This window comes from Hetaerina americana, unplaced genomic scaffold (genome assembly GCF_022747635.1).
Source record: "Hetaerina americana unplaced genomic scaffold, ioHetAmer1.1.p SCAF_7, whole genome shotgun sequence".
Classification (NCBI taxonomy): Eukaryota; Metazoa; Arthropoda; class Insecta; order Odonata; family Calopterygidae; genus Hetaerina; species Hetaerina americana.
In genome coordinates this window covers 55,117,610-55,138,952 of record NW_027287316.1, presented here as the reverse complement: position 1 = coordinate 55,138,952, position 21,343 = coordinate 55,117,610, and the positions used below count along the sequence as shown (strand labels likewise).

The window sequence follows — 21,343 nt, the reverse complement described above, 5'->3', positions numbered from 1 at the left end:
ATGGGGGAGGAGATGGTCGGATCGTCTATTAGCTACAGGGGAGAAGAGACTGTGCTATCCAACGGGGAAGATCCTAGACCGGCCAACTTGGGACAACACTCTTTCTCCGCCCTGGACTACAGCATCTTCGCGGCCATGTTGGTGACCTCCGTCGTGATCGGCATCTACTTTGGGTTCTTCGCCAAAAAGAAGCCGAATACGTCCTCCGAGTACCTCATGGGTAGTCGGAACATTAGCCTCGCCCCGGTCGCCATGTCCCTTATCGCGAGGTGGGTAGCGAAATAATAAAGGTATGACACGGGAAGTCGTAACTTAACTTAATATTTTCCCAGGTCTCTTTGGGGTATTTCCTATAATTGTATTTATTAAATATTTCAGCAGAGTCAAGAAAATCTTTGTTTACTTTCCCACACAGGTTTCCCCGTGTAAAAAAATCAAATTTAAGTCAGTGCCCAATTCAAAACCTTTCTCGGAAAATTAAACTTTTTTGTGCGGTACACTAAGTTTAATTCATTCATGGGGATCGAGATAGTGCGGGGGCTAACGTACTGGCTTCCCACCCAGAGTGCCCGGGTTCAAATCCCGGCGGTGTTGAATATTTTTCAGAGGTATCTCGATCCCTACTTGAGGTGCTTTGTGGAGGGCACTTTGAGTGAGTACGCCGTCCGTCGGATGGGACGTTAAACTGCGGACCCCTTGGCGTCTTTCGTAAAGAGTAGGCTAATGCCGACGCCGGGTTTCTCTCCACCCTTCATCCTTTGCTGTCCATCCCTTATGGCACAAATGACCTCAGCTGTCGGTCGCCTCCCCTAAATACTACAACTACTTAATTCATTCTCAGGAAGTCTTTTGTCTAAAACCAAAGGGTGGCGTAACTGTGACGCATGGTGAACAAAATGGTTGTAGGGTGGAAATGGAGAAAGATTAAAGTATTCCGATATAAACTCTCTTTCCCATTTCTTTTCCGTTACAAATACGTAATATTCATCTTTGAAATTAGTCCTGGCAGCTACTGGACTCGGCCCTATCATTCGTGTGTCACGCCCGACATCGGGAGGTCAATATTAGGTCAACAAGTATGCACATTGACAATGTGGCATAGGTGGGGATAACTTAGAGTTCAGGTGTATTTAATGGCAAGATAGAAGACACATTAGGGGAATTGAAATCGATGAAGGCCATGGGACTACTTGAGAGTTTATGCAAACATGCAAGGCAGGGTTTTTGGGAGTTATTTCATAGAATTTATGAAAGTGGAATTTTTGTGAAAGATGTCAATAGATTAGTAATAGTTCTATCCTAAAAAAGAGAAAGGCAGCTGCATGGAAGATATACTATATGTGCCTTGACATTTGGGAGACATCCATTTTCGCAATAAATGTTAGGCTCTTTTTAACCCTTTCCATTGTGGTCATTGCATTAGTGAAAATTGAATAGACCTTTGTATCTGGTTTTTTAGGGGACTTCTTTGGAGAATGGTGTAAAACCTTTGCTCCTCAGATATATTTTTGCTAATAGAATGGAGATTCAACTTGGCTTTCGGATAAAGTTTTGGAAAAAATTTAAGAAATATTTACAAATTTTAAATAAAAAATTAAAGGAATTAAAACTTACTTTTCCTCATTTCCATTGTTTCCTAATTTTATCTGTTTATTATTTCTAACAAAATTTTCTTATTGAAATTTCAGAAAATACATTTTGCTGCTCCCATTTTTAGTTTCACTTTAAAGCACCATGCCCAAAATTTTCTATTTAATTATATAAAATCTACAGAATGAATTGACTTTTCCAATAAGGCTTCTTCATGATACATTACCCTTATTTGGTAATCATAAAGAGTATTTGTGATATAATTCATGAAAACATGTTATCGATTGAAAAACACCTCATATTTAAAAAAAGTTACGCCTCTCTCAGTGCCAAAGAAAAAATACACAGTACTTACAGTTTGCATCACTAAAATTATGAAATTCTTATCAGTTGTTTGTGGCAGCCCTCCAAGCAACTCTTGTGACCCTTCCCTCCCTTCACACCGACTTGCATAAATGCCTGCAATAGCTTTTTCCTCGTGATTCGTCCTTGGTTCAAAACCTTAGTTCCTCCTTTCCACGGTTCCTTCCGCCAAGGTCTTCAGCAAATTACCGCGTCTCAGAGTGAGGACCAATTACTTTCCCTCATCTCTCGAAGGTGTAACCCTAGGGCTACTACTCTATTTTCGAAGGGCTTCTTCAGCAATCACTCGGCCCACTCAATTGATTCCCATCGTTCTTGCGTACTTCCCCATTTCCTTCTATTTTCATTTCTCCACTCCGTTGTTCCCCTATCACACCGTAGATAATTAAACGCCCTGATCTATTTTTGCTATTCGTTTAATCACCGAGTGTGATAGTCCAAAGGATAGAGACCTGGGCTACTGACCGGAGGACCTGAGTTCGTTCAGGTGACACCTCTTAGCACTCTATGCTTCACATAAGTTGTGTGTGATATTCCGGGTACCAGATCTTCCAAGGAAACCACAGGCGGCACAGTGAAACGATTTGGCTCCCGTCACTACCCTGATGCTTGTAAATCCAAACGTCTTGCAGGGCTTAGTACGAGAAGATATATATCCTAACCTATCAAACCAACCTTTGGCTAGTGATGCATATGCCCTCGAGAGTTTCTATTATTAATCTATGAAATAAAGTATTCACAACAACGAGTATCTAAGCATTTAAACAAATACACACAATGGGGCCATCCTCAAAGTGAACTTCCCTTTTTTCTTTATGAGTCGTATGATTCTAAATTGAACTAAAATCTTCTGCAAGATTACCAGGTCTGAAGAGCGTACGTACACTGAAAGATTTAAACATAAGCGAGAGTAATTTTATAAATATTAAATCTAGATCAAACGATTCCAGCAGCAGAAAAATTTCAGGAGAAATCCTTATTGGCAGCAAAATATTTGTTTTAATGCGTAGTCCGGGCTCAATCGGATTCGTGCGTGGGAGTCCTGCGGCAGCAAGCTAGATAGCAATCTATGGAGACCACGGCCACCAAACAGGCGAAAAAGTGATTCTTACCTCAAAGTTGAAGGTTTTCCTTGCTTCCTCCATAGAAGGGAGCAGTATGAGAACCTTTGAAGCCTACCCAAAATTTTTCTAGCTATTCCCCATTAAAAACACCGAAATAATTTTTAATTATTTATGATCCATTATTTTCCATATTTCCTTTACGGTCATAGAGTGGGCAAAGAAGGAAAATAAATCTTAACATTTTAGGGACGCTTTATAATAGTTTTATGAATCTCTCATTGAGGGAGTTTCATGTTTATATATCTAGTGGAATTTCAGAAAATTTCTGAGGCTCTCAAGTTCTATATCCTTTTTAAACTAAGTAATTCACGGACAACTTCATCAACAGAGGATTAGCTACAACCCTAATATTCTTTAATAAACAACATATATATTTACATTAAAAGTTATAAATTAAAACGACTCACGAGCTATAAATGCTTTCATAGAAGAACCGTGGCTCGATAGAGTCAACATTTCTCCAATTATTAGCCATTACCTTATTGTATGCTCCTCTGTAGAAACACTATTTATTTCGGCCGCGGAAAAAATTATAATTTATTTCGCACGGTCAAAACCACATGCACAGCTCATAACGTGACTAGGATAACAACTGGCATGATAACTACGTCTATGATCTCCTAAATATAAAATATTGAGGCAATGAAGCAACGTAGATATAATATCTACGTAATTGCATAACAATTACCAATTTAATAATACAAATTGTAAATTAATACATTTCATTAGGATTTTTACGTAAATTTAATCGCTTTACAAGATAACACCGCATAAAATTGTAAGCTAACAAAACATTAGAGAAATAACAGTTGGTCATTCTAAGATCATTACATTATACTTTAAAAGTCATTTGATTCCGACAAAAATGTTCAATACAGAAGTCATTGAACTTTTGCTGCTGTTTATCTCCCTTTTAGCATTAAATCTCCATTATTTTCTTAAGAATGTCATTGGTTTAGTTGTAACTAACTCTTTAAACTGAATCGAAACTCGCGTCTTTTAAATTTAAGTATACTACCTTGATCAAAAAGTTCCCGGAATAACCACCGTGTGGCGCTCCCATCGTTCCGATTTGAGTTCTGTTTTTTTTGTTAAATTGGTACATCTGTTGTTGATATTCCCTTTAAATCTTAGTGTCATAACTTGACATTTGCAAAAGTTACGTAGCCAAGAGTACATCTATCTCTGTGTGTGTTGGCGATTTTTTACAATTGCAGAAATGGATTTAAATTTGCAACAACGAACTTGTATTAAATTTTGCGTAAAAAACGGATTTAGTGGCGCACGGACGTTGGAGGTTGGGATCGGGGACCTGTTGGAGGTTGGCGTTGGGCTGGTTGGAGACCTGGTGTGACCTGACATCACCTGGATTCGGAACGTTGGAGACGGAGGATAGACCATCAGACCTGGATATACCTACAGAAATTTCGACGTACGCCTCCCTTGGAATATTCTACTGGATACTTCTAACCCTGGTTGCTGACATCATTAAATAATCGAGGGACAGCGAAGCAAGGCGCCAGTGGCGCCCAATATGGACATCGTGCCGCTGCCAGCGGACACTATAAGGACTCCTCTCGACCAGCAGCTGGAAAATACTTCTTCAAACCCTGTTCATACTGCCGGCGCTCTAAATATGGACGTTTCCATGCATCAGAACGGGCCGTCTGCCCCTGCCGCGAAATTCAACGACGACTGGCGACACGTCAAGGATCCCAGAGGAGCCGGGAAGCGTAGCGCACCATTCCTTTCCATTGAAGAAGCAACTAATAAGCGCCCGGTAAGTACGAGTAATAAATTCTCACCGCTCGTCACGGATCCGGACACGGACAACTCTTCTGCTCCCGTGGCGATGGAGGCTGAAAATTCATCTGCACCATCTGGATCCCCGGCAAGCCGAAAAAAGGAACCACGCCCCCCGGCACTCATCATATACGATGTAGTAGACCACGCGGCCTTGCTGAAACTTGTCCGATCCAAGGCAACGGACAAGTCCTTTACTGCAATCCATACAACCGACTCGACGAGACTTCAACTAAAGACTGCGGCTGATTATGCGGCCATAAAGCAGCTGTTGGTGCAGTCAAATGCACAATTCTCGACCTGGGGCCCGAAATCCCTACGAGCCAATTTCTACGCGGTTCGTGGACTTCCGTGCACCTACCCAGTTGAGCTACTGAAAGAAGATATGGACGCCATGGGGATTCCGGTGGAACGAGTGCATCTGGTGCGGCAGGGAACCTTCTTCCTTGTCGTTGTCAAGGAAAACCCTGAATGGCAAACAAAAGAAATGCTTGCCATAAGATACATCGGCAATTCCCGTGTCAGGGTGGCAAAATATCAGCACAGGGAGCCACAAATGTGTTACCGGTGCACCCGATTCGGACACGCATCTTCCAACTGCACGGCAGCCCCGCGATGCTACAAGTGTGCTGGTGCACATGAAGGCATCCAATGTCCGGATACGGAAAGGAAGAAGACTTGTTGCTGTAACTGCGGAGGAAACCATCCTGCATTTTTCAGGACCTGCCCTGTCTACGCCAAACAGAAGGAGATGAAGATGGCTAGCCTCCGGAGGAAAGGCGCACCAACCCAGGGGGCGAAGAACACCGCCGCTGAAACAGAGCTGCCTTCTCCTCAACAGAAGACGCTTGGTACCTTCAACGCGTCGAAGCCGGGAGACCCAACCAACGCAACCCAACGTCTGACCATGTGCAAGCATCTTGACTTTCCTCCACTCTCGACGCCGGCTCCGGTCGCCAGGGAGACAGCAGAAGAAATAAAAATTCCTCTTCTTCAGAAGAGGCGGGCTGCAGACTCGCAGATGCCGACTCCAACTTTGGCTACATCCCTCTCTTCCATCCTGGAAGCATTGACGTCCTCTGCTGCGCTATTGCAACAACAGCTGCAAGCTTTAACTGTCGCCCTTACCACTATTTTCCCAAACCAAAATGGACCATAGGCGAGAATTAAATAAATCTATCATCCTAGCCACATGGAATGTCGGCGGCGCATTGAAGCGAAAGACCCCTGAATTGCTTGCCTTTCTACGGAAGGCAAGAATCTCAATCGTCTGTCTGCAAGAGACTCATCTCCGTCCTGGAACTTCATACGGCGTTCCAGGCTATGCAGTTTACCGGGATGACCGGCAAACAAGAGGAGGGGGCACGGCGGTCCTCGTCTCGCTTGACCTGGCTGCTAGAAAAATTGACCTACCAGCTCGACTGCATCTAGAGGCGACAGCCATTGAAGTAGATACTTCGATCGGCTCTCTCACAGTGGGGTCACTCTATCTCCCCCCAAAACGACCTCTAGCCACACAGGATTTCGAAGTCATCTTCTCCGGGTCACGGCCGTCGCTTTTTCTCGGGGATCTAAATGCAAAGAATGCTGCATGGCATTCAATTACACCGAACCCTCGGGGTGAAGCGCTGCTCACATGGGCTCAGAACAACGGAGTACGCGTCGCGGGTCCACATGGGCCAACGCATCAGCATCACGGCAGGAGCGAAGACGTCTTAGATATTGCGCTGCACCGTAGGCTCACGAGTTCGCTTTCTCTCGTGGCGACACCGACGTTGGACAGCGACCACTACCCAGTCTGCGCCTATCTGGGATGCTGCCCAACGTTACTTCCCCCACGGCCGGTGCGATGCCTGGACAAAACAGACTGGACAGGGTACAGGCAGATCCTGTCCGACATTTTACCGGAACAGCCGCCATCACTGACGTCACAAGCTATGCTGGACGAATATGCTTCTGTCATAACAGCTAGCGTGGACCAAGCATTACAGAACACCGTGCCAATAAAACTGATCCGCCCTTCTGGACATCTGACGCTGCCTCATTCCATCCTTCGCCGCATCCGCGAAAGAAATCGGCTTCGACGACGATTTCAAAGAACCAAATGTCCCGCGGATGGGGCACGGTTTAGAAGAAAACGAGCCGAAGTGAGGCAGCTCATCCAGGACCACAGGCAGACGACGTGGGAAAGGAAGGTTGCTTCCCTCCGAACCGAAGATGGGAGCATCTGGAGAATGGCAGCTTCTCTTCGCCACAGCATTCGGATCGACCCACCGATCGACTCACCTGGTGGCCCTCTTATCACGGAAGACGAAAAGGCTGAATTTGCAGCAACTACGCTGGAGGCCACTTTCACGTCGACTCCGGATCCACTGGTACCGGATGATCCTAGCGACTTTCCTGAAGAGGATGAAACAACGGAGGAGGGCACCATGACGGTAACGAAGGTTACCGAAAACGACCTGAGAGCAGCCCTTGGACGACTACGCTGCAAGAAAGCACCAGGAGAGGACAACATCCCGAACGAGGCCCTTCGACAGATGCCTGTCTCGCTCGCAACTCACCTGATTACGCTCTTTACGGCCTGCTTCTCCATGGGACATTTTCCGGCCATCTGGAAATCGGCAAAAGTCATCCTATTGCCGAAGCCGCCGAAGTCCGCTAGGAACGTAGAGAACTACCGCCCGATCGCCCTGCTAGCGACCCTGGGAAAGCTGCTTGAGAGGGTACTGCTGCCACATCTCCTGAAGCACATCGCGGCCTACTCAATCTTGCCGGCATCACAGTACGGTTTTCGAGAGGAACACTCCACCACACACCAGCTCGTCCGTCTCGTGGAACAGGTGACGGCCGGATTCAATCGGCGATGCTGCTCAACGGCGGCGTTCTTTGACATCAGGAAAGCCTTCGACCGGGTATGGCACGCTGGTCTCAGGCGAAAACTTGCAATACAGCGGTTTCCAAATTGGCAGCGCCGCTTGCTAACATCATACCTGACAGGAAGGACTTTCCGTGTCGCCTGGGGACGCGCGCTGTCACAGCCGAAACAGGTCCACGCAGGCGTGCCGCAAGGATCGGTGCTCGGACCGATACTTTTTAATCTATATACGGCGGACCTCCCGGTAGACCTTGGACGACATACCATGGTTGCCCTGTATGCGGATGACGCAGCAATAGTGACCACTTCGCGGAGAGCACACATGGCGGCAACATACCTACAGCGAGCAGTAGACAAACTGCTGGAGTGGTACGCCCTGTGGCGAATCAGCGTCAACAGCGCAAAGACACAGACGATTCTTTTTTCACCTGGAGGACTGCGAGAACCAGGAGAAATCCTCGTGGGCACCGAGGAGGCGCCATGGAAGGAAGAGGTGACCTATCTAGGCGTGATACTGGATAAAAGACTGACATTCAAAAGTCACGCCCTCGCTGCCACCAGGAAGGCAAGAGGAAGACGACTACAACTCTCGCCGCTGCTGCGTTCACCGTCCCTCTCTATCAAGACAAAGACGTATCTGTACGTGGCGGCAATTCGCCCAATCTTGATGTACGCTTCACCGGCATGGAGTGGCAGAATGACTCAGACGGCCTTCCACCACTTGGAGGTAACGGAAAGAGGGGCACTCAACAGTGTACTTGGGCTTGGCTGGAACTATGCCGCAGAAATTCTCCACGCCTTAACTGAAACTGCGCCCATTGGAGATGTCATCAAGACTCGCGCGACGGCCTTTTACGAGGAGCTTGAAGGCAAAAAAGAAGAGCACTTGCGGTCGATCGGCGGCTTAAAACCTGTCTCCTGGGAAAGGCACAAACGCCCAAGAGCAGCAACGGGACGGGACGACGACCAACCACCACTGAAAAGGAAAAGGAGTTGATTGGACCTTCCTTCATCGACGGGCTAAGAAGCCGCAAACACAGCAGCTGAATGATTAAATCATCGGGCAGCTGCAAGCCAAGCGTCAAGAGGGAACGTTTTGGCAAAAAAAGAAGACGGACGGACGTTGGAAATGTTGGAAAAGTGTTTCGGCAACGATTCTCTAAAAAAAACGGTCGTTTACCAGTGGCACGAGCGGTTCAGAAGTGGTCGTGAGTCAATCGAAGATGATGAACGCAGTGGCAGACCATCGACATCGAAAGTCGGTGAAAAAATTGATAAAGTAAAAGAAATGTTGGTCAATAACCGCAAATTAACCATCAGAGAAATAGCGGAGGACTTGAACATTGCCTATGGATCCGCCCAAGACATTGTGGTTAATGATTTGGGTTTCCGTCGTGTAGCATGCCAAAAGACCTCAATTTCATGCAAAAAAGAGACCGTGTTGACGTCGCAAAAGACATGATTTGCGAGGCTGAATCCGATCCCACATTCATCAAAAGGATCATTACTGGAGACGAGACGTGGGTTTATGAGTACGACACGCAATCCAGATATCAGGCAAGTGAATGGCGTTCACCAAATGAGCCGAGACCAAAAAAACCACGTCGTTTTCAGTCAAAAAAGAAGGCAATGCTGACGGTTTTCATGGATTACAACGGTGTAGTGCATCATGAATTTTTGCCAGAAGGCCAGACAGTAAACAAAGAGTATTATTTGGGCGTTATGAGACGTTTGCGTGAAGCAATTCGCCGAAAGAGACCAGAAATGTGGGCAGAAAACTCGTGGATTTTGCACCATGATAACGCACCGTCGCACAGTGCTATCATTATTCGTAATTTTTTGACGAAAAATGCAACAAATACCATCCAACAGCCACCGAATTCACCTGATTTGGCTCCCTGTGACTTCTTTCTGTTCAATCGAGTTAAAAAACCATTACGGGGAACGCGTTTTAGCAGCCGAGAGGAAGTAATGGAAAAATCGCAGGAAGCACTGATGGACATACCGAAAACCGAATATAAAAAATGTTTCGAGGATTGGATCAAGCGCTGGCATAAGTGTGTTGCAGTCGATGGGGATTACTTTGAAGGGGACAATATAGATTTAGATGAATAAACTTGTATTTTTAATTTTCTGAATAAATTCCGGGAAATTTTTGATCAAGGTAGTATATATATTTGAGATTTTGACGGGGAGAGGTACTGCATTTATATAAGTTCATTTTAAAATTATAAGTTTTTGGTAATCACAGAACAAAAGAAAAGATAATGATGAGTCCAGGAGATGAGAAGATTTATTCACCCTGATATGTCTTTGGTTATGTCTGTGAGGCCACATACAAGTTCAGTGTATAATGTTAGCAAATTCATGATCCTTTTAGCTATTACTAAGGGAAAATAAGCTTTTAATGTTTTTTTGAGATTCAGTAACATATGGGAATGCTAGAGGCAAAACTCTGTCCATATGGACAGATGTGCTTATTCCAGTTTGGTCTTCTGGTTCTCTGAAGCAATTATACCCATTTGGCATAATTTTCAATCAGGACTTAATGAGGTAGATCATACTGCTAATTAGGATTTAAGTAAGCAACAATTATTCATGGGATCGATGGAATGGATTTGTCAGACAAAAAGTGAATGGGGAATGCTTGTCTAGAGGTAATACCAAACACATTGAACACTTGTCACACAGCACTCCCAAGAGTACAAGATTACACCCTCAAAGAAAGGCTAATTTTGCTCAAAATAGCTATAGCAATAAAAAATACTTACTCATTATTTATCTCCTGAGGGACTAAGTGGGGTATTTATTCCCAAAGAAGGGAGCAATTAGACTAACTGATGAGGAAAATTAAAAAACATACATTTTTTTCAAAACAGCATATGACTGACAAGGGTTCAGTGCAAATAAAATACAACTGTTATATTCCAAGAGAGACAAAGGATAATAGCTTTACAGGATTAGTTTCAAAGTTGATACATATATACTTTGAGCTTCATTTTATTCTTTTTCACTGCTGTCAGCTCAATTTTGCAAAGATTTTATGTGACAACGACCATGGAAGTTGACTCTCAGACTTGGAATGGATTCATAATCCATTTATTTCCATACATGTTCACTGAATGGGAAAAATATCGATGTTGTCTCCCTTTACCTTATTTAACAGTGTTTTTAATGTGACAAAATCGGTAAGGTTAATGAAGGGTGTTAAAAATTAGTGTATAAATGATGGTACACAGGACCTGTTCTAGCTAAGGAAGGGATCGCTTTAACATTCTACAAATAACATCTATTTGCAGTTATATTTCAGGAATTGCATTACTGGGTGTTCCAGGGGAGATATATGTCCATGGCACCCAGTACTACACCTCATGCTTGGGGTTAGTCATTGCAGGCCTGTTCTCCGGGCTATTTTTCATCCCAGTGTTTTATGAACTTCAGCTGAACACGTCTTTTAAGGTGAGACCCACTCGAAGGGGAAACAAAATGCAAAGGAAAGGATGAATTATTTATGCTGACAATTCTGCCATAATCTACCGTACTTTATGAGCACGGCATAAAAAATAACAATTTCCCACAACTATGTCATGAAATGCCTGGGTTCTGATTCTCAATCCCTCAGACCCACATTATTAACAACCATGGCTGAATAAAGGCTTACAGGGTTTGATATAAGTGTGTTTGATACTCTCAGCATTTTTTTGATAAACCTCATGGATGAAAATTCAAAAAATTGCTCAACATATCCCCAATGATATGAAATCAGTCCAGGGGACAAAGTGGCTGAATGGAACATTATTACCTACTGTAGGAGAGATCTTCATCCAAGACTAATATCAAAGAAAAATCATGAGCACAGAAAAAACTATAATGCCCTAAACATGGAAATACTTTAGTGATTTTTTTAAAAGAATTTTTCTTGTTTTGTTTCCAGTACCTGGGTATTCGCTTTGATAAAAAGGTGCAAGTCCTTGGGTCATTTTTGTTCATCCTGACATATGTAAGTAAGCCATATTATCAACTGAAGGGAAAATTTTTCTATGGGTCCATTAAGACTGTAATGATAATATTCTCTCAAGTAAAAAAGATAATTAATGTGCACTCTCATTTAAAACCAAATAAATTTGTAGAAGCAAAAAGAATTTTACATACCAAATATAATGCTCAGAATACATGAGTATCTGAAAATTCTCAGCAAAATTCCCCATGCACCTTTCATTATGAATATCTGGAACTGTCAAGAAAAAAATTTTGCAAATAATATCATAATAAAAACATATTAAATATTTTCAAGACTAAAGCTTTGAGTTATATCACTCAAAATTAATTATGAAGGTTATATTATGGACTTAAAATGAAAAGGCACACCTATTGAAGTTAAATATATTATGAAAAACCATGGATGGGGCATAAATTAATGTCAATTCTTATTTACAGGTACTGTACATTCCAATTGTAATATACATTCCTGCATTAGCATTTAATCAAGGTAAATGAATGTATTTAATAGTATTAACTATAGGAAATGCTTAAAATTAGAAAGCTGAATTATTAGGTTATCTTAATGGATACTTGGCTCAGTATAGATATGTTCATCAATACCATTCACACATTATGTGGATATGGATGATATTACATTCAAAAAAAAAGACCTTATCAAGAAACATGAGTTATACAAACACATTTCTCTCCAATGATTTCTTTAGATCCTCCTAATCCCTAACAACATCCCTACTTCTAATAGTTTTGCAAAGCAATTATATTTGGCCATGTACATTAAAAGTAAAAAAGAGGGATGTGGAAGTCCAGTGGGTTTAGTGTTGGGCTAAAGAATGGGGGCTTAGGCTTGATTCCCACTGATGCTTCTGGGCATTCTCACCTTTTGCTAAGCTGTGTGCTTAGATGTGCACACAGAAGGATATGGTAATCCAAAGAGTAAAATGCTGGGTTACTGACTCAAGAGTCCAGGTTTGTTTACTAAGGATGCCAATAGATAACCTCAGCTCTACACAAGCTGCGTAATTTTTTGGATACAAAATTTACCCAGAAAACCCTATGTGGCTCAGAGAGAGGAACTGGCCCCCTACCCTGAGGTGTGAATTTCATGCATTGTGTAGAGCGTTTGTGGGTCATGTTGTCCAGGGGTAAAGTGCTGGACTGACAGCTCAGCTATCAAAGCAACCCTCAGGTTGAATATTATTGTTAAGTAAAAAATAATGCAAACCTCTAATCTTTATGATGCAATGCAGAGACATGATAGTAAAAGAATTTTTTCTAAGGTTTGAATGTACGCTGATGGGTTATTTTTTCAGGACAAATTGCAACAAAATACACTAGTTTATATTCATACAAATACGATATTTATGGGAAAAATTGCTACTAAAATGTATCATTATGGGATTACAGTTATATTTTATCCATATCAAATTCTGAAAAACCGCAGCAGATTCCACCGAGGTAACTTTTAACTGAGTCATCGGTGAATACACTTTACAATAAAACAACTCCTCAGTGAAGGCAAATGAGTATTACTCTTTGAAATTGTTGATTTTCATCCACAAAGCTAAATCCGGAAATACTCATACTTCATTCTAGGGGTAAATAGTAGAGTCATTGGTAGAGCAAACAATAAAGGCAATTGGGAGTAATGCGTAAAGTGAAGATTTTTGAAAAATTTAGCTATAATTTCTACTTTAATATCATTACCAATCACATCTTAAACTCAATAGTGCCCAAACTTACAAGTCTGATACAGGTTCAAAATGATTGTTCGAGCAAAAGGTTGTTGTGAAAACAATTACTAGGATGGGGTTTCCTGGAACTTGAGTAATTTAATAAAGGATTAATATAAATTTTCCTCTTCCCCCAAAATATTGCATTCATTTCACATCAATAATAAGAGGCCGGTTGAAAAAGTATCAACCTTTGACTTTTCCCTCACATAGTAGTGGAAGCAGCAGACAAACATGACACCATATGATAAATCATTCGCTTTTAGAATTCTCATTAAGTATTTTAAAATTTTTGGAACATATTAAGGGAAATGAATATAAGTCTTTAACTTCTAAGGGAATTATTGAATTTACATAGCTAATTGTTATTTTTTAATCGTTATTCGTTCAATTTTAACTGCAATTATCTTATTCATCTTCTATCTATTTCAATTGAGTTTCTACCATTTTCCCACAGTTTCTGGAGTCAACATCCATTGGGTCACCCCCATTGTCAGTCTTGTCTGTATATTCTACACTACCTTGGTAAGTAACAAGGAACTCCAGCTATAGTTGATGCATGTGGTTTGTATAAAAAGTATTGGAAAAAGCTCAGAAAAAATAGATTTATTTCAGATATTGCTACAATACATATAAATTCTTAAAAGTACATCCCTTGAGGGTCAATGCAATTTGGCCAGTGGCTTTTCCCTGACTTGAATGTTCCTTGGTAGGCGTATTGGAGAAGGTCCTTTAGGGTGTGCATGCAAGTTTCTTTGATGGCACTTAGGTTGCTATTGTATGGTGGTGTCCTTTGAGGAAGGATTTCACTTTTGGGAATAGGAAATAGTCTGTTGGTGGCAAGTCAGGACTATAAGGGAGATGGGGAATCATTGCGATGCCAATGCAGAAAAAATCTTTGCCAAAAGACTCTGATCTTGGTCATCAGTCAAGAATTTCGGGACGAGGTTGGTACAGATCTTTCTCATCAACAAATTTTCAGTGATAATGGTGAGCACTGGCATCTTATCAATACCAATATTATCTACAATCATGTGAAAACTTAACCGACAGTCTGATTTCGGCACTTAATGCACACTTCAGGAAAACATAGTGGCCAATACTTTTTATACAAACCTTTTATGCTATAAATTCATAATAACTGTATTTGGCCTCATCAAAGTTGAAAAAAATAAGGAATAAGTAAATTCATCAAACCATGAAAATATTATTTTGGACATTTCCTAGGAATTCCTAATTTTCATATCATATCCCTGACTGCACATTGATCCCTGATGTTTACAAATAAAAACGTGCCATTTTCCCTTTTCTTTCCTACTTGCATTTTTTTGAGAAGTCGAGAGTAATTCCTGATTCTTTTTTACCCAATTTCCTGATTTTCCTAAGTAGCTATCCCATTTTATTAAACGTTTTATCATGATAGATTTTGGATTAGTTATTTATTCTACCTTTTTGGCAATGATCCTAAAAATCCCATCTCCAGACTATCCCCTTCCTCCTTCTGTCCTCTCTCATGACCGGTCTCGGTGGCGGCGGGGTAACGTCCTCGCCTACCAACCCAAAGGTCGCGGGTTTGATTCCTGCCTAGGTGGATTTCCCTCTATCTAGGGCTTGGTTGTATGTGATTGTCTTCAATATATTGTCTGTAATGTAGGGTTAGGTGGAAGAAGGGACTATTAGTCTCAACCTCGCCCAATTAAGTCGATAAATAATATAAAATAAAATGACCACCATTTTTCCCCCTTCAACCTTACTTCCCCATGATCTGTTGCACAGTCAATCCATAATCACATTTTACCTGATGAAGATGGCAATACCATTGCAACTTCCTTTTTTCCTCACTCCTTTCCCATTTCCTTCTCTTCTTACTGAAATAACTTTTGCCACTCTCTCCCTATCTTTACCTTCCATTACACTGGTACACTGATCATCACAAGTGATCTTACGCGACTCATATATTAGGGAAAGTCTGCAGGGTGTGCCGCTTATCTCCGGACAAATTTCAATTTCAATTTCCCGCCATATAGTAGTTCCACTGGAGGTCCTGATTGGAGTTCTTGAAATCTATAGGCATCTAGTAAACAGTCATAACCTCAAAATGGCCAAGATTTAACGTACAAGTGCGGAGTACAATCGAAGAGCCGCTATTATCAAAAATGTTCACACTGGGCATTCACCCAGAGAAATAGTTCGATTCTTCGGGTACCCCTGATCAACTGTTTACGATATTGTGGTTAAGTATAAAACTTCGGAGAAGTCTGGGGCAGGTTTCGCTAACCTGTCGAGGAAACCTCATTGAAGGAAACGCTCAGGCACTGATTGCAGAGGAATTTTGCAAATTTTTGCAAATTTGCAAATTTTGAACAATGTCGTGAAACCTTGGATGGTAATTGTGGCCTTGGGGAGACAATATGTCTTTCAAAAGGACATGCACCAGCTCATTTGAGTCATTTAGTCCAAAACTGGCTCTCAGATAACATTGACCTGTTCTGGTCAAAGGAGTTCTGGCCCCAGAATAGCCCAGACATGAACCCCTTTGACTATTATGCATGCAGTGTAGTCTAAAGAGTTACCAATGAGATGAGGCACTCCAATGTTGCATCTCTATGCACCGCTGTCGTAGCACCATTCGTGAATATGGACAGTGCTGTTTTAAAGAGAGCACGCTGTTGATTCAGGACAAGATTGGAGGTGGTCATTGCAGCTGAAGGGGGTTACATTGAGTAATGCTACTCTTGAGAGAAACCACTACTTGTATGTAATAGGATTTTCTTTTGTATTTTTTTTAGATAAATTTGCTTTCAAACAAAAGTTTCCTTTGTCCGGATTTAACTACCGTACCCTGTACATCTAGTTAGCCCTACATGCACTAGAGAATCCATGTGCCGATTTCTTCTCCAGGGAAAAAGTTGAGCTTCATAAGTTACCAATTCCCCTTTTAATCTCTACCTTTCTTTCATCTCTCCCCACTTAACAGTCATTTCCCATTGACAACATGTCTACCTAATAGTATGACTACTTGGTCAACCTCTTGGGAAATGATAATTCTATTATGGGAAGAGTCAACCCCAGCCGTACTCTTATAAATGGGCAAAGGTTGGGTGAGGGAAATTAGAGAAGCTATTTGCAGTAAATCAATAAAAAAATACAACTTAAATTAAAAATAAAATAAATTTATAAAGAAGACTTTATTTTTGGAGCAGTGGATGTGGATGCTTTCTTAATAGTCTAATAAGTGGTTCGGTACTGTGCCAATGAGTTTAAATTTTTTTTTCTCTTGTTAGCCCCTGACTGCTGAGTGTTTGACAAGGGCGAGGGTCAATGCTATCTAGTAAACCTTAGCCAGACATATTTTGATTCTAACCGTTGGTGTTATATATTTATTTATGTTTAGTATTTTTATTATATTTATTTTATTTTTAATTTCAGTCACATTTTTTTATTGATTTACTGCATATATCTTCTCTAATTTCCCTCACCCATCCTTAGCCCATTTGTAAGATACAGCTGGGGTTGACTATTCCCATAATATTCATATGGCCGTAGCTACTGTTCGCTTAATAAAGTGATAATTCCTTTAGTTTTTATGGGAACGTTTCTATCTTTTTCATAGGACATTTGGCTTTTCATGGGAATTCACTGATCTGTTTTAGGGTGGGGTGAAAGCTGTTGTTTGGACAGATGCTCTGCAAATTGTCCTGATGCTTGGATCATTGTTTGCGGTTGTTGTGCTAGGTACTATCACTTTTGGAGGCTTTGAAACAGTTTGGCAGAGGAATGCAGAAACCAAGAGGACAGAGTTCTTCAAGTGAGTTTTATATTAGGTGAAATGGTCCACTTTTCATCAATAATGCTTCAGTTTCAGACTGGAAGATTGCAAATCTTCAACATTCCTTGTATTTCATCATATAAGATATCACCAAGTAAGAAAAGCAAAAACTTGAAAGAGACCAATTTTTTTATAAAAATGCACATGATTCTACAAATGTAATCTCTGGCACTAGAGTAAAAGTATTCTAATGTGCAAAAGTACACATTACCCTGGAGCAAATATTAATTAAAAGTATGGCACTGTTAAGATATGCACCATTTCATTAATATAATATGCATTTATTGATCTCTTGTTCCATGTATGACCAGAATGTATAATTTTCAAGCAGTGTCCGAAGGAAAATCCAATTTGAGTACATTAAAACTTATATCAGTATGCAGAATTATTGTAATGGCCTCCCCTTAAATTTCCAGTGTAGCAAAATTCTGTGAGCTTTACAGTATCTCTTAGTCATCCATATTCTCAGTATACATTTCCTCCCCTACTTCCAATTCGTAAATTCTTTATCACACATATCGTTGGGCTGGCTGAAACCAAACTTTATTCCAGCCATCTTTTATTAACCTTAGGGCTGTTTACTGTAGATATCTAATCTAATGAGTGATTGCTTCTTTTAGCCTCGACTTGGACCCAACAACACGGCACACTTTCTGGGGCACAGCGTTCGGACTGAGCGTCAACTTCACTATTGATTTCTCAGTGAACCAAATGCTGATTCAGCGGTGCCTCATCATGCCAAACCTAAAAAAATCACGGAGGTAAGTATGTATAGGAAGGAATCAAGGAGAAGATAGAGCTAACAAGGGAGGACCAAGCCCTATCACTCTTTATTCTTACACTAAGGTGGTCAACCACACTCTTCATAAACCATAATAGTACTCCTATAAACATTGTGCTACAAATATAACACTATAATTTATAACCTTATTCAGGCATAAAATGCCCAGTTTATCTCTGTAGGTTTTCACCCTCCCATGCCTTTTTCTCCTGCATGGAATTATACTATCAAGGGTGTCAGGGTAAAATGCTCATAATTCTTATTTAGTTAAACATCATTCTAATTATTCTGTACAATACCTTTTAATGAACAATCATTTTGTGTTTTCTAATGATTAGTAATTACATAAGTAATTTTTGGGGCGAGCAAACAGGGTATGGCTTACTATGATAAGTATGGTATGGTTAGCTATGGTAAGTTTTTATAACATAGTATGGATAATTTTGGCCATGAATAGGATTGGGGAAAGGAAACATGACGATGTCATTCAGACTTAACATTGCTACATTTATGGAGATGAACCACTATAAGACTCAGTAAAAATAGCTCTCCTGCAGGGTTAGTCAGGGATACAGTACAAATATAATATCCAGTACCTGCCCCACAAGTAAATTATCCTTAACTCAACTCAATGGGATGAATAATTCCATTAACTTAAATGGAATGAAGTTACTTGCCCACCCCGGTGGTTACTGGGACCGAATAATTAAAGAAGCCCTTGAAATAAGAATGGTGAGACATAGTTTCAACAGGGATTCCAGCTATTACCTTGGCAACACGTGGAAACCAGTGCTGATGAAGTTAGAAAAGGAAGGAGCACAACACAATGCCATGGCGACCAACCGGGAGGCTCCTTCACCATGGACCAATCATGAGTCCCCTGACCCATGGGGTCGTGTATATAAAATGGCCAAATGCAGAATGGCACTGATCTACCCTGAGGACGATACACTAGTCGAGCATTGAAACATTGGCCAATATGGAACCCCTGACCCCGTGGAAGACCCCAGAAAACTTCATCATCCTGAAAATCCTTTGTCATTTAAAAACTCAATGTCACCATTCATGTGGCAGATTTACTCTCAAGGTGTTTTCACAACAAGAAAAGGACCTCAAGGAAATGTTATACCAATCCTATAATTTTATATGCAAGGCTATTCCAAAAGCATGCCATACTCCTCACTCTCTCTATGTTTTTAACTGTGTAAAATTAAATTAGGAATGCCTTAATTTTTTTCTCAAACCGCCAAATGCATTCCTACCATGCGCACCAAAGAGTACCCATTAATAATCTGAAATATCCTTTCCTTGGTTCATAAAGTTGCTCCTCTTATAGCCTCAGTAAAATTCATTAAAATGCCTTTTGACATAAAATCTAAAGAATCACTTCAAATTTTCAATATAAGCCTTCCTTCTAAGGAAAGCATATCATAAATTTGGTGAATTTCCATATAATAATCATTACTACTGCCTATGTGAAAATTCGAGATCAGTATAATATACCATGTTAATATTTATGCTTGAACACCACAAACTCTCCTCCATATGCACTTGTGTACATTTAAGATAATTTGCCGACAATCTCTATGGTACTCCATCATAAATGGATATAATAATTATTACTATTTACTTGTTATGACAAAAATTGTGTGTCAAGCAAGACTTTCATATTGTATGCCTCACATGAAAGGTGCTAAATTTTCATTACCATCAGGATCCATCTAGATGCAATTCCACTGCAAATTGGCCCTAAATCACACATTTAATAAAAAATATTTGTACATAGCAAATACCTCATCATTGGACTCGATAAAATATAAATTTATAAAATACACTCTTCACTTGATGTAGTAGTCACAGTTAAAAAAGACATTCAATGATGTAGTACCACGATATCCCAAGCAAACATGGTTACTAGGGAAAATGCGGTCTTCAAATCATCATAAAGTCTATGATACAAAATATCTCTCAGAGAACAGCAAAATATTTTTTCAATCTCAACGGAGAACACAACCAGAGTTTTCATAATTAATTGTTGAAACATAAACCCTAGTTTCTTCCTCTTGAAAGCATCTATCAGCATTCAAAAGATTGATTACCAGGCTGAATATCATTAAGAAACTTTTTGCATCAATGTGTGTTAAATGACAATGATCAATCCAGTCACTATGCTTCATGTACATTAATTCTACAATTCAAATTAATATTTCGCTAGCATCTAGGGAAGAAAGCAAGAAAACTCATCAATGTTTCATCGACTTATCTATGATTGGATGCAGAAAGTGCCTCAGGGAAAATTAATATTTTACAGACTTTGAGGATTTCTTAAATATAATAATATTTATAGTTCCTACTAGTGTTGTTTACTAATGACAAAATATTATTTTCTCAGCCTGATTGCAATTTCCCTTGGAGGAATAATCATCCTAAATACTATCTGCGTATACATTGGACTGCAAATATTTGCTGCCCATTATGACTGTGATCAGATGTCTGCCAAGGTACATATTTCAACTGCCTCTATATTAGTTAACAATAAATATGTCAAGCATTGACATAAGATTAATACTGATAGGCTTCGTATTGTATAGCAATTTATCATAAATGTAATAACTTGGAGTGAATAGCATGCTCTTTAAAATGCTGCCTTTTTTTCCATCTGAAGGAGACTAATTCCACTTTTTTTGCAAATTGAGCATCCTAAGCAAAAGAATCACCTATATTCTCATTTCAGTAACATAATAATCAAAATATTTTACAATCACTTCATTTTAGTGTATTCTACCTGTCCCATCCCTGTTGCCCACTGCTATGGATGAGGCTGTCCTTTCTTTATGTAAGACTTTGGTGGTGGGAGAATGGCAGTTTATGAGATTTCCTCAAGGAGAAAGAGGTGCACAGGAAGAATCTTGTATAAATTTAATTACCTCATTATTTTAAAATTTGTTTATGAAAAAGTATTTTAATTAATTCTAATCGCCAAAGATAATACTACACATACCCACTTATACCATCATTTCAAAATTATCAAAGCGTTGATCGAACTATAAAAAAAACATCTTAATGTGAATTTCATTTAGCCTGATGTGTTCAAATACCGCTAATAAGAGCATGGAGGAAACTTTTTCACACTAGGGGAAGACTTATTTGCTGTGAAAGCATCTAGAACACAAAATTGCAACCTAAATATTTCAGAAAACAATCAAATGAAATTATGGATATATAAAAGGAATTAGAGGAATT

General features: G+C 40.3%; 1 protein-coding gene across 1 annotated transcript in view; it reads left to right on the top strand.

Annotated features, from left to right (window-relative positions):
• LOC139696844 (sodium-coupled monocarboxylate transporter 1-like) overlaps positions 1–21,343 on the top strand; it is a 30,896-nt gene continuing 9,553 nt past the window's right edge. Inside the window, exons 1-8 of the mRNA XM_071595725.1 lie at positions 1–269; positions 11,058–11,217; positions 11,693–11,758; positions 12,196–12,247; positions 13,948–14,015; positions 17,144–17,298; positions 17,940–18,080; positions 20,493–20,601. Of these exons, the coding sequence (XP_071451826.1) occupies positions 1–269; positions 11,058–11,217; positions 11,693–11,758; positions 12,196–12,247; positions 13,948–14,015; positions 17,144–17,298; positions 17,940–18,080; positions 20,493–20,601 (1,020 nt within the window). The remainder of the gene's footprint in view (positions 270–11,057; positions 11,218–11,692; positions 11,759–12,195; positions 12,248–13,947; positions 14,016–17,143; positions 17,299–17,939; positions 18,081–20,492; positions 20,602–21,343) is intronic.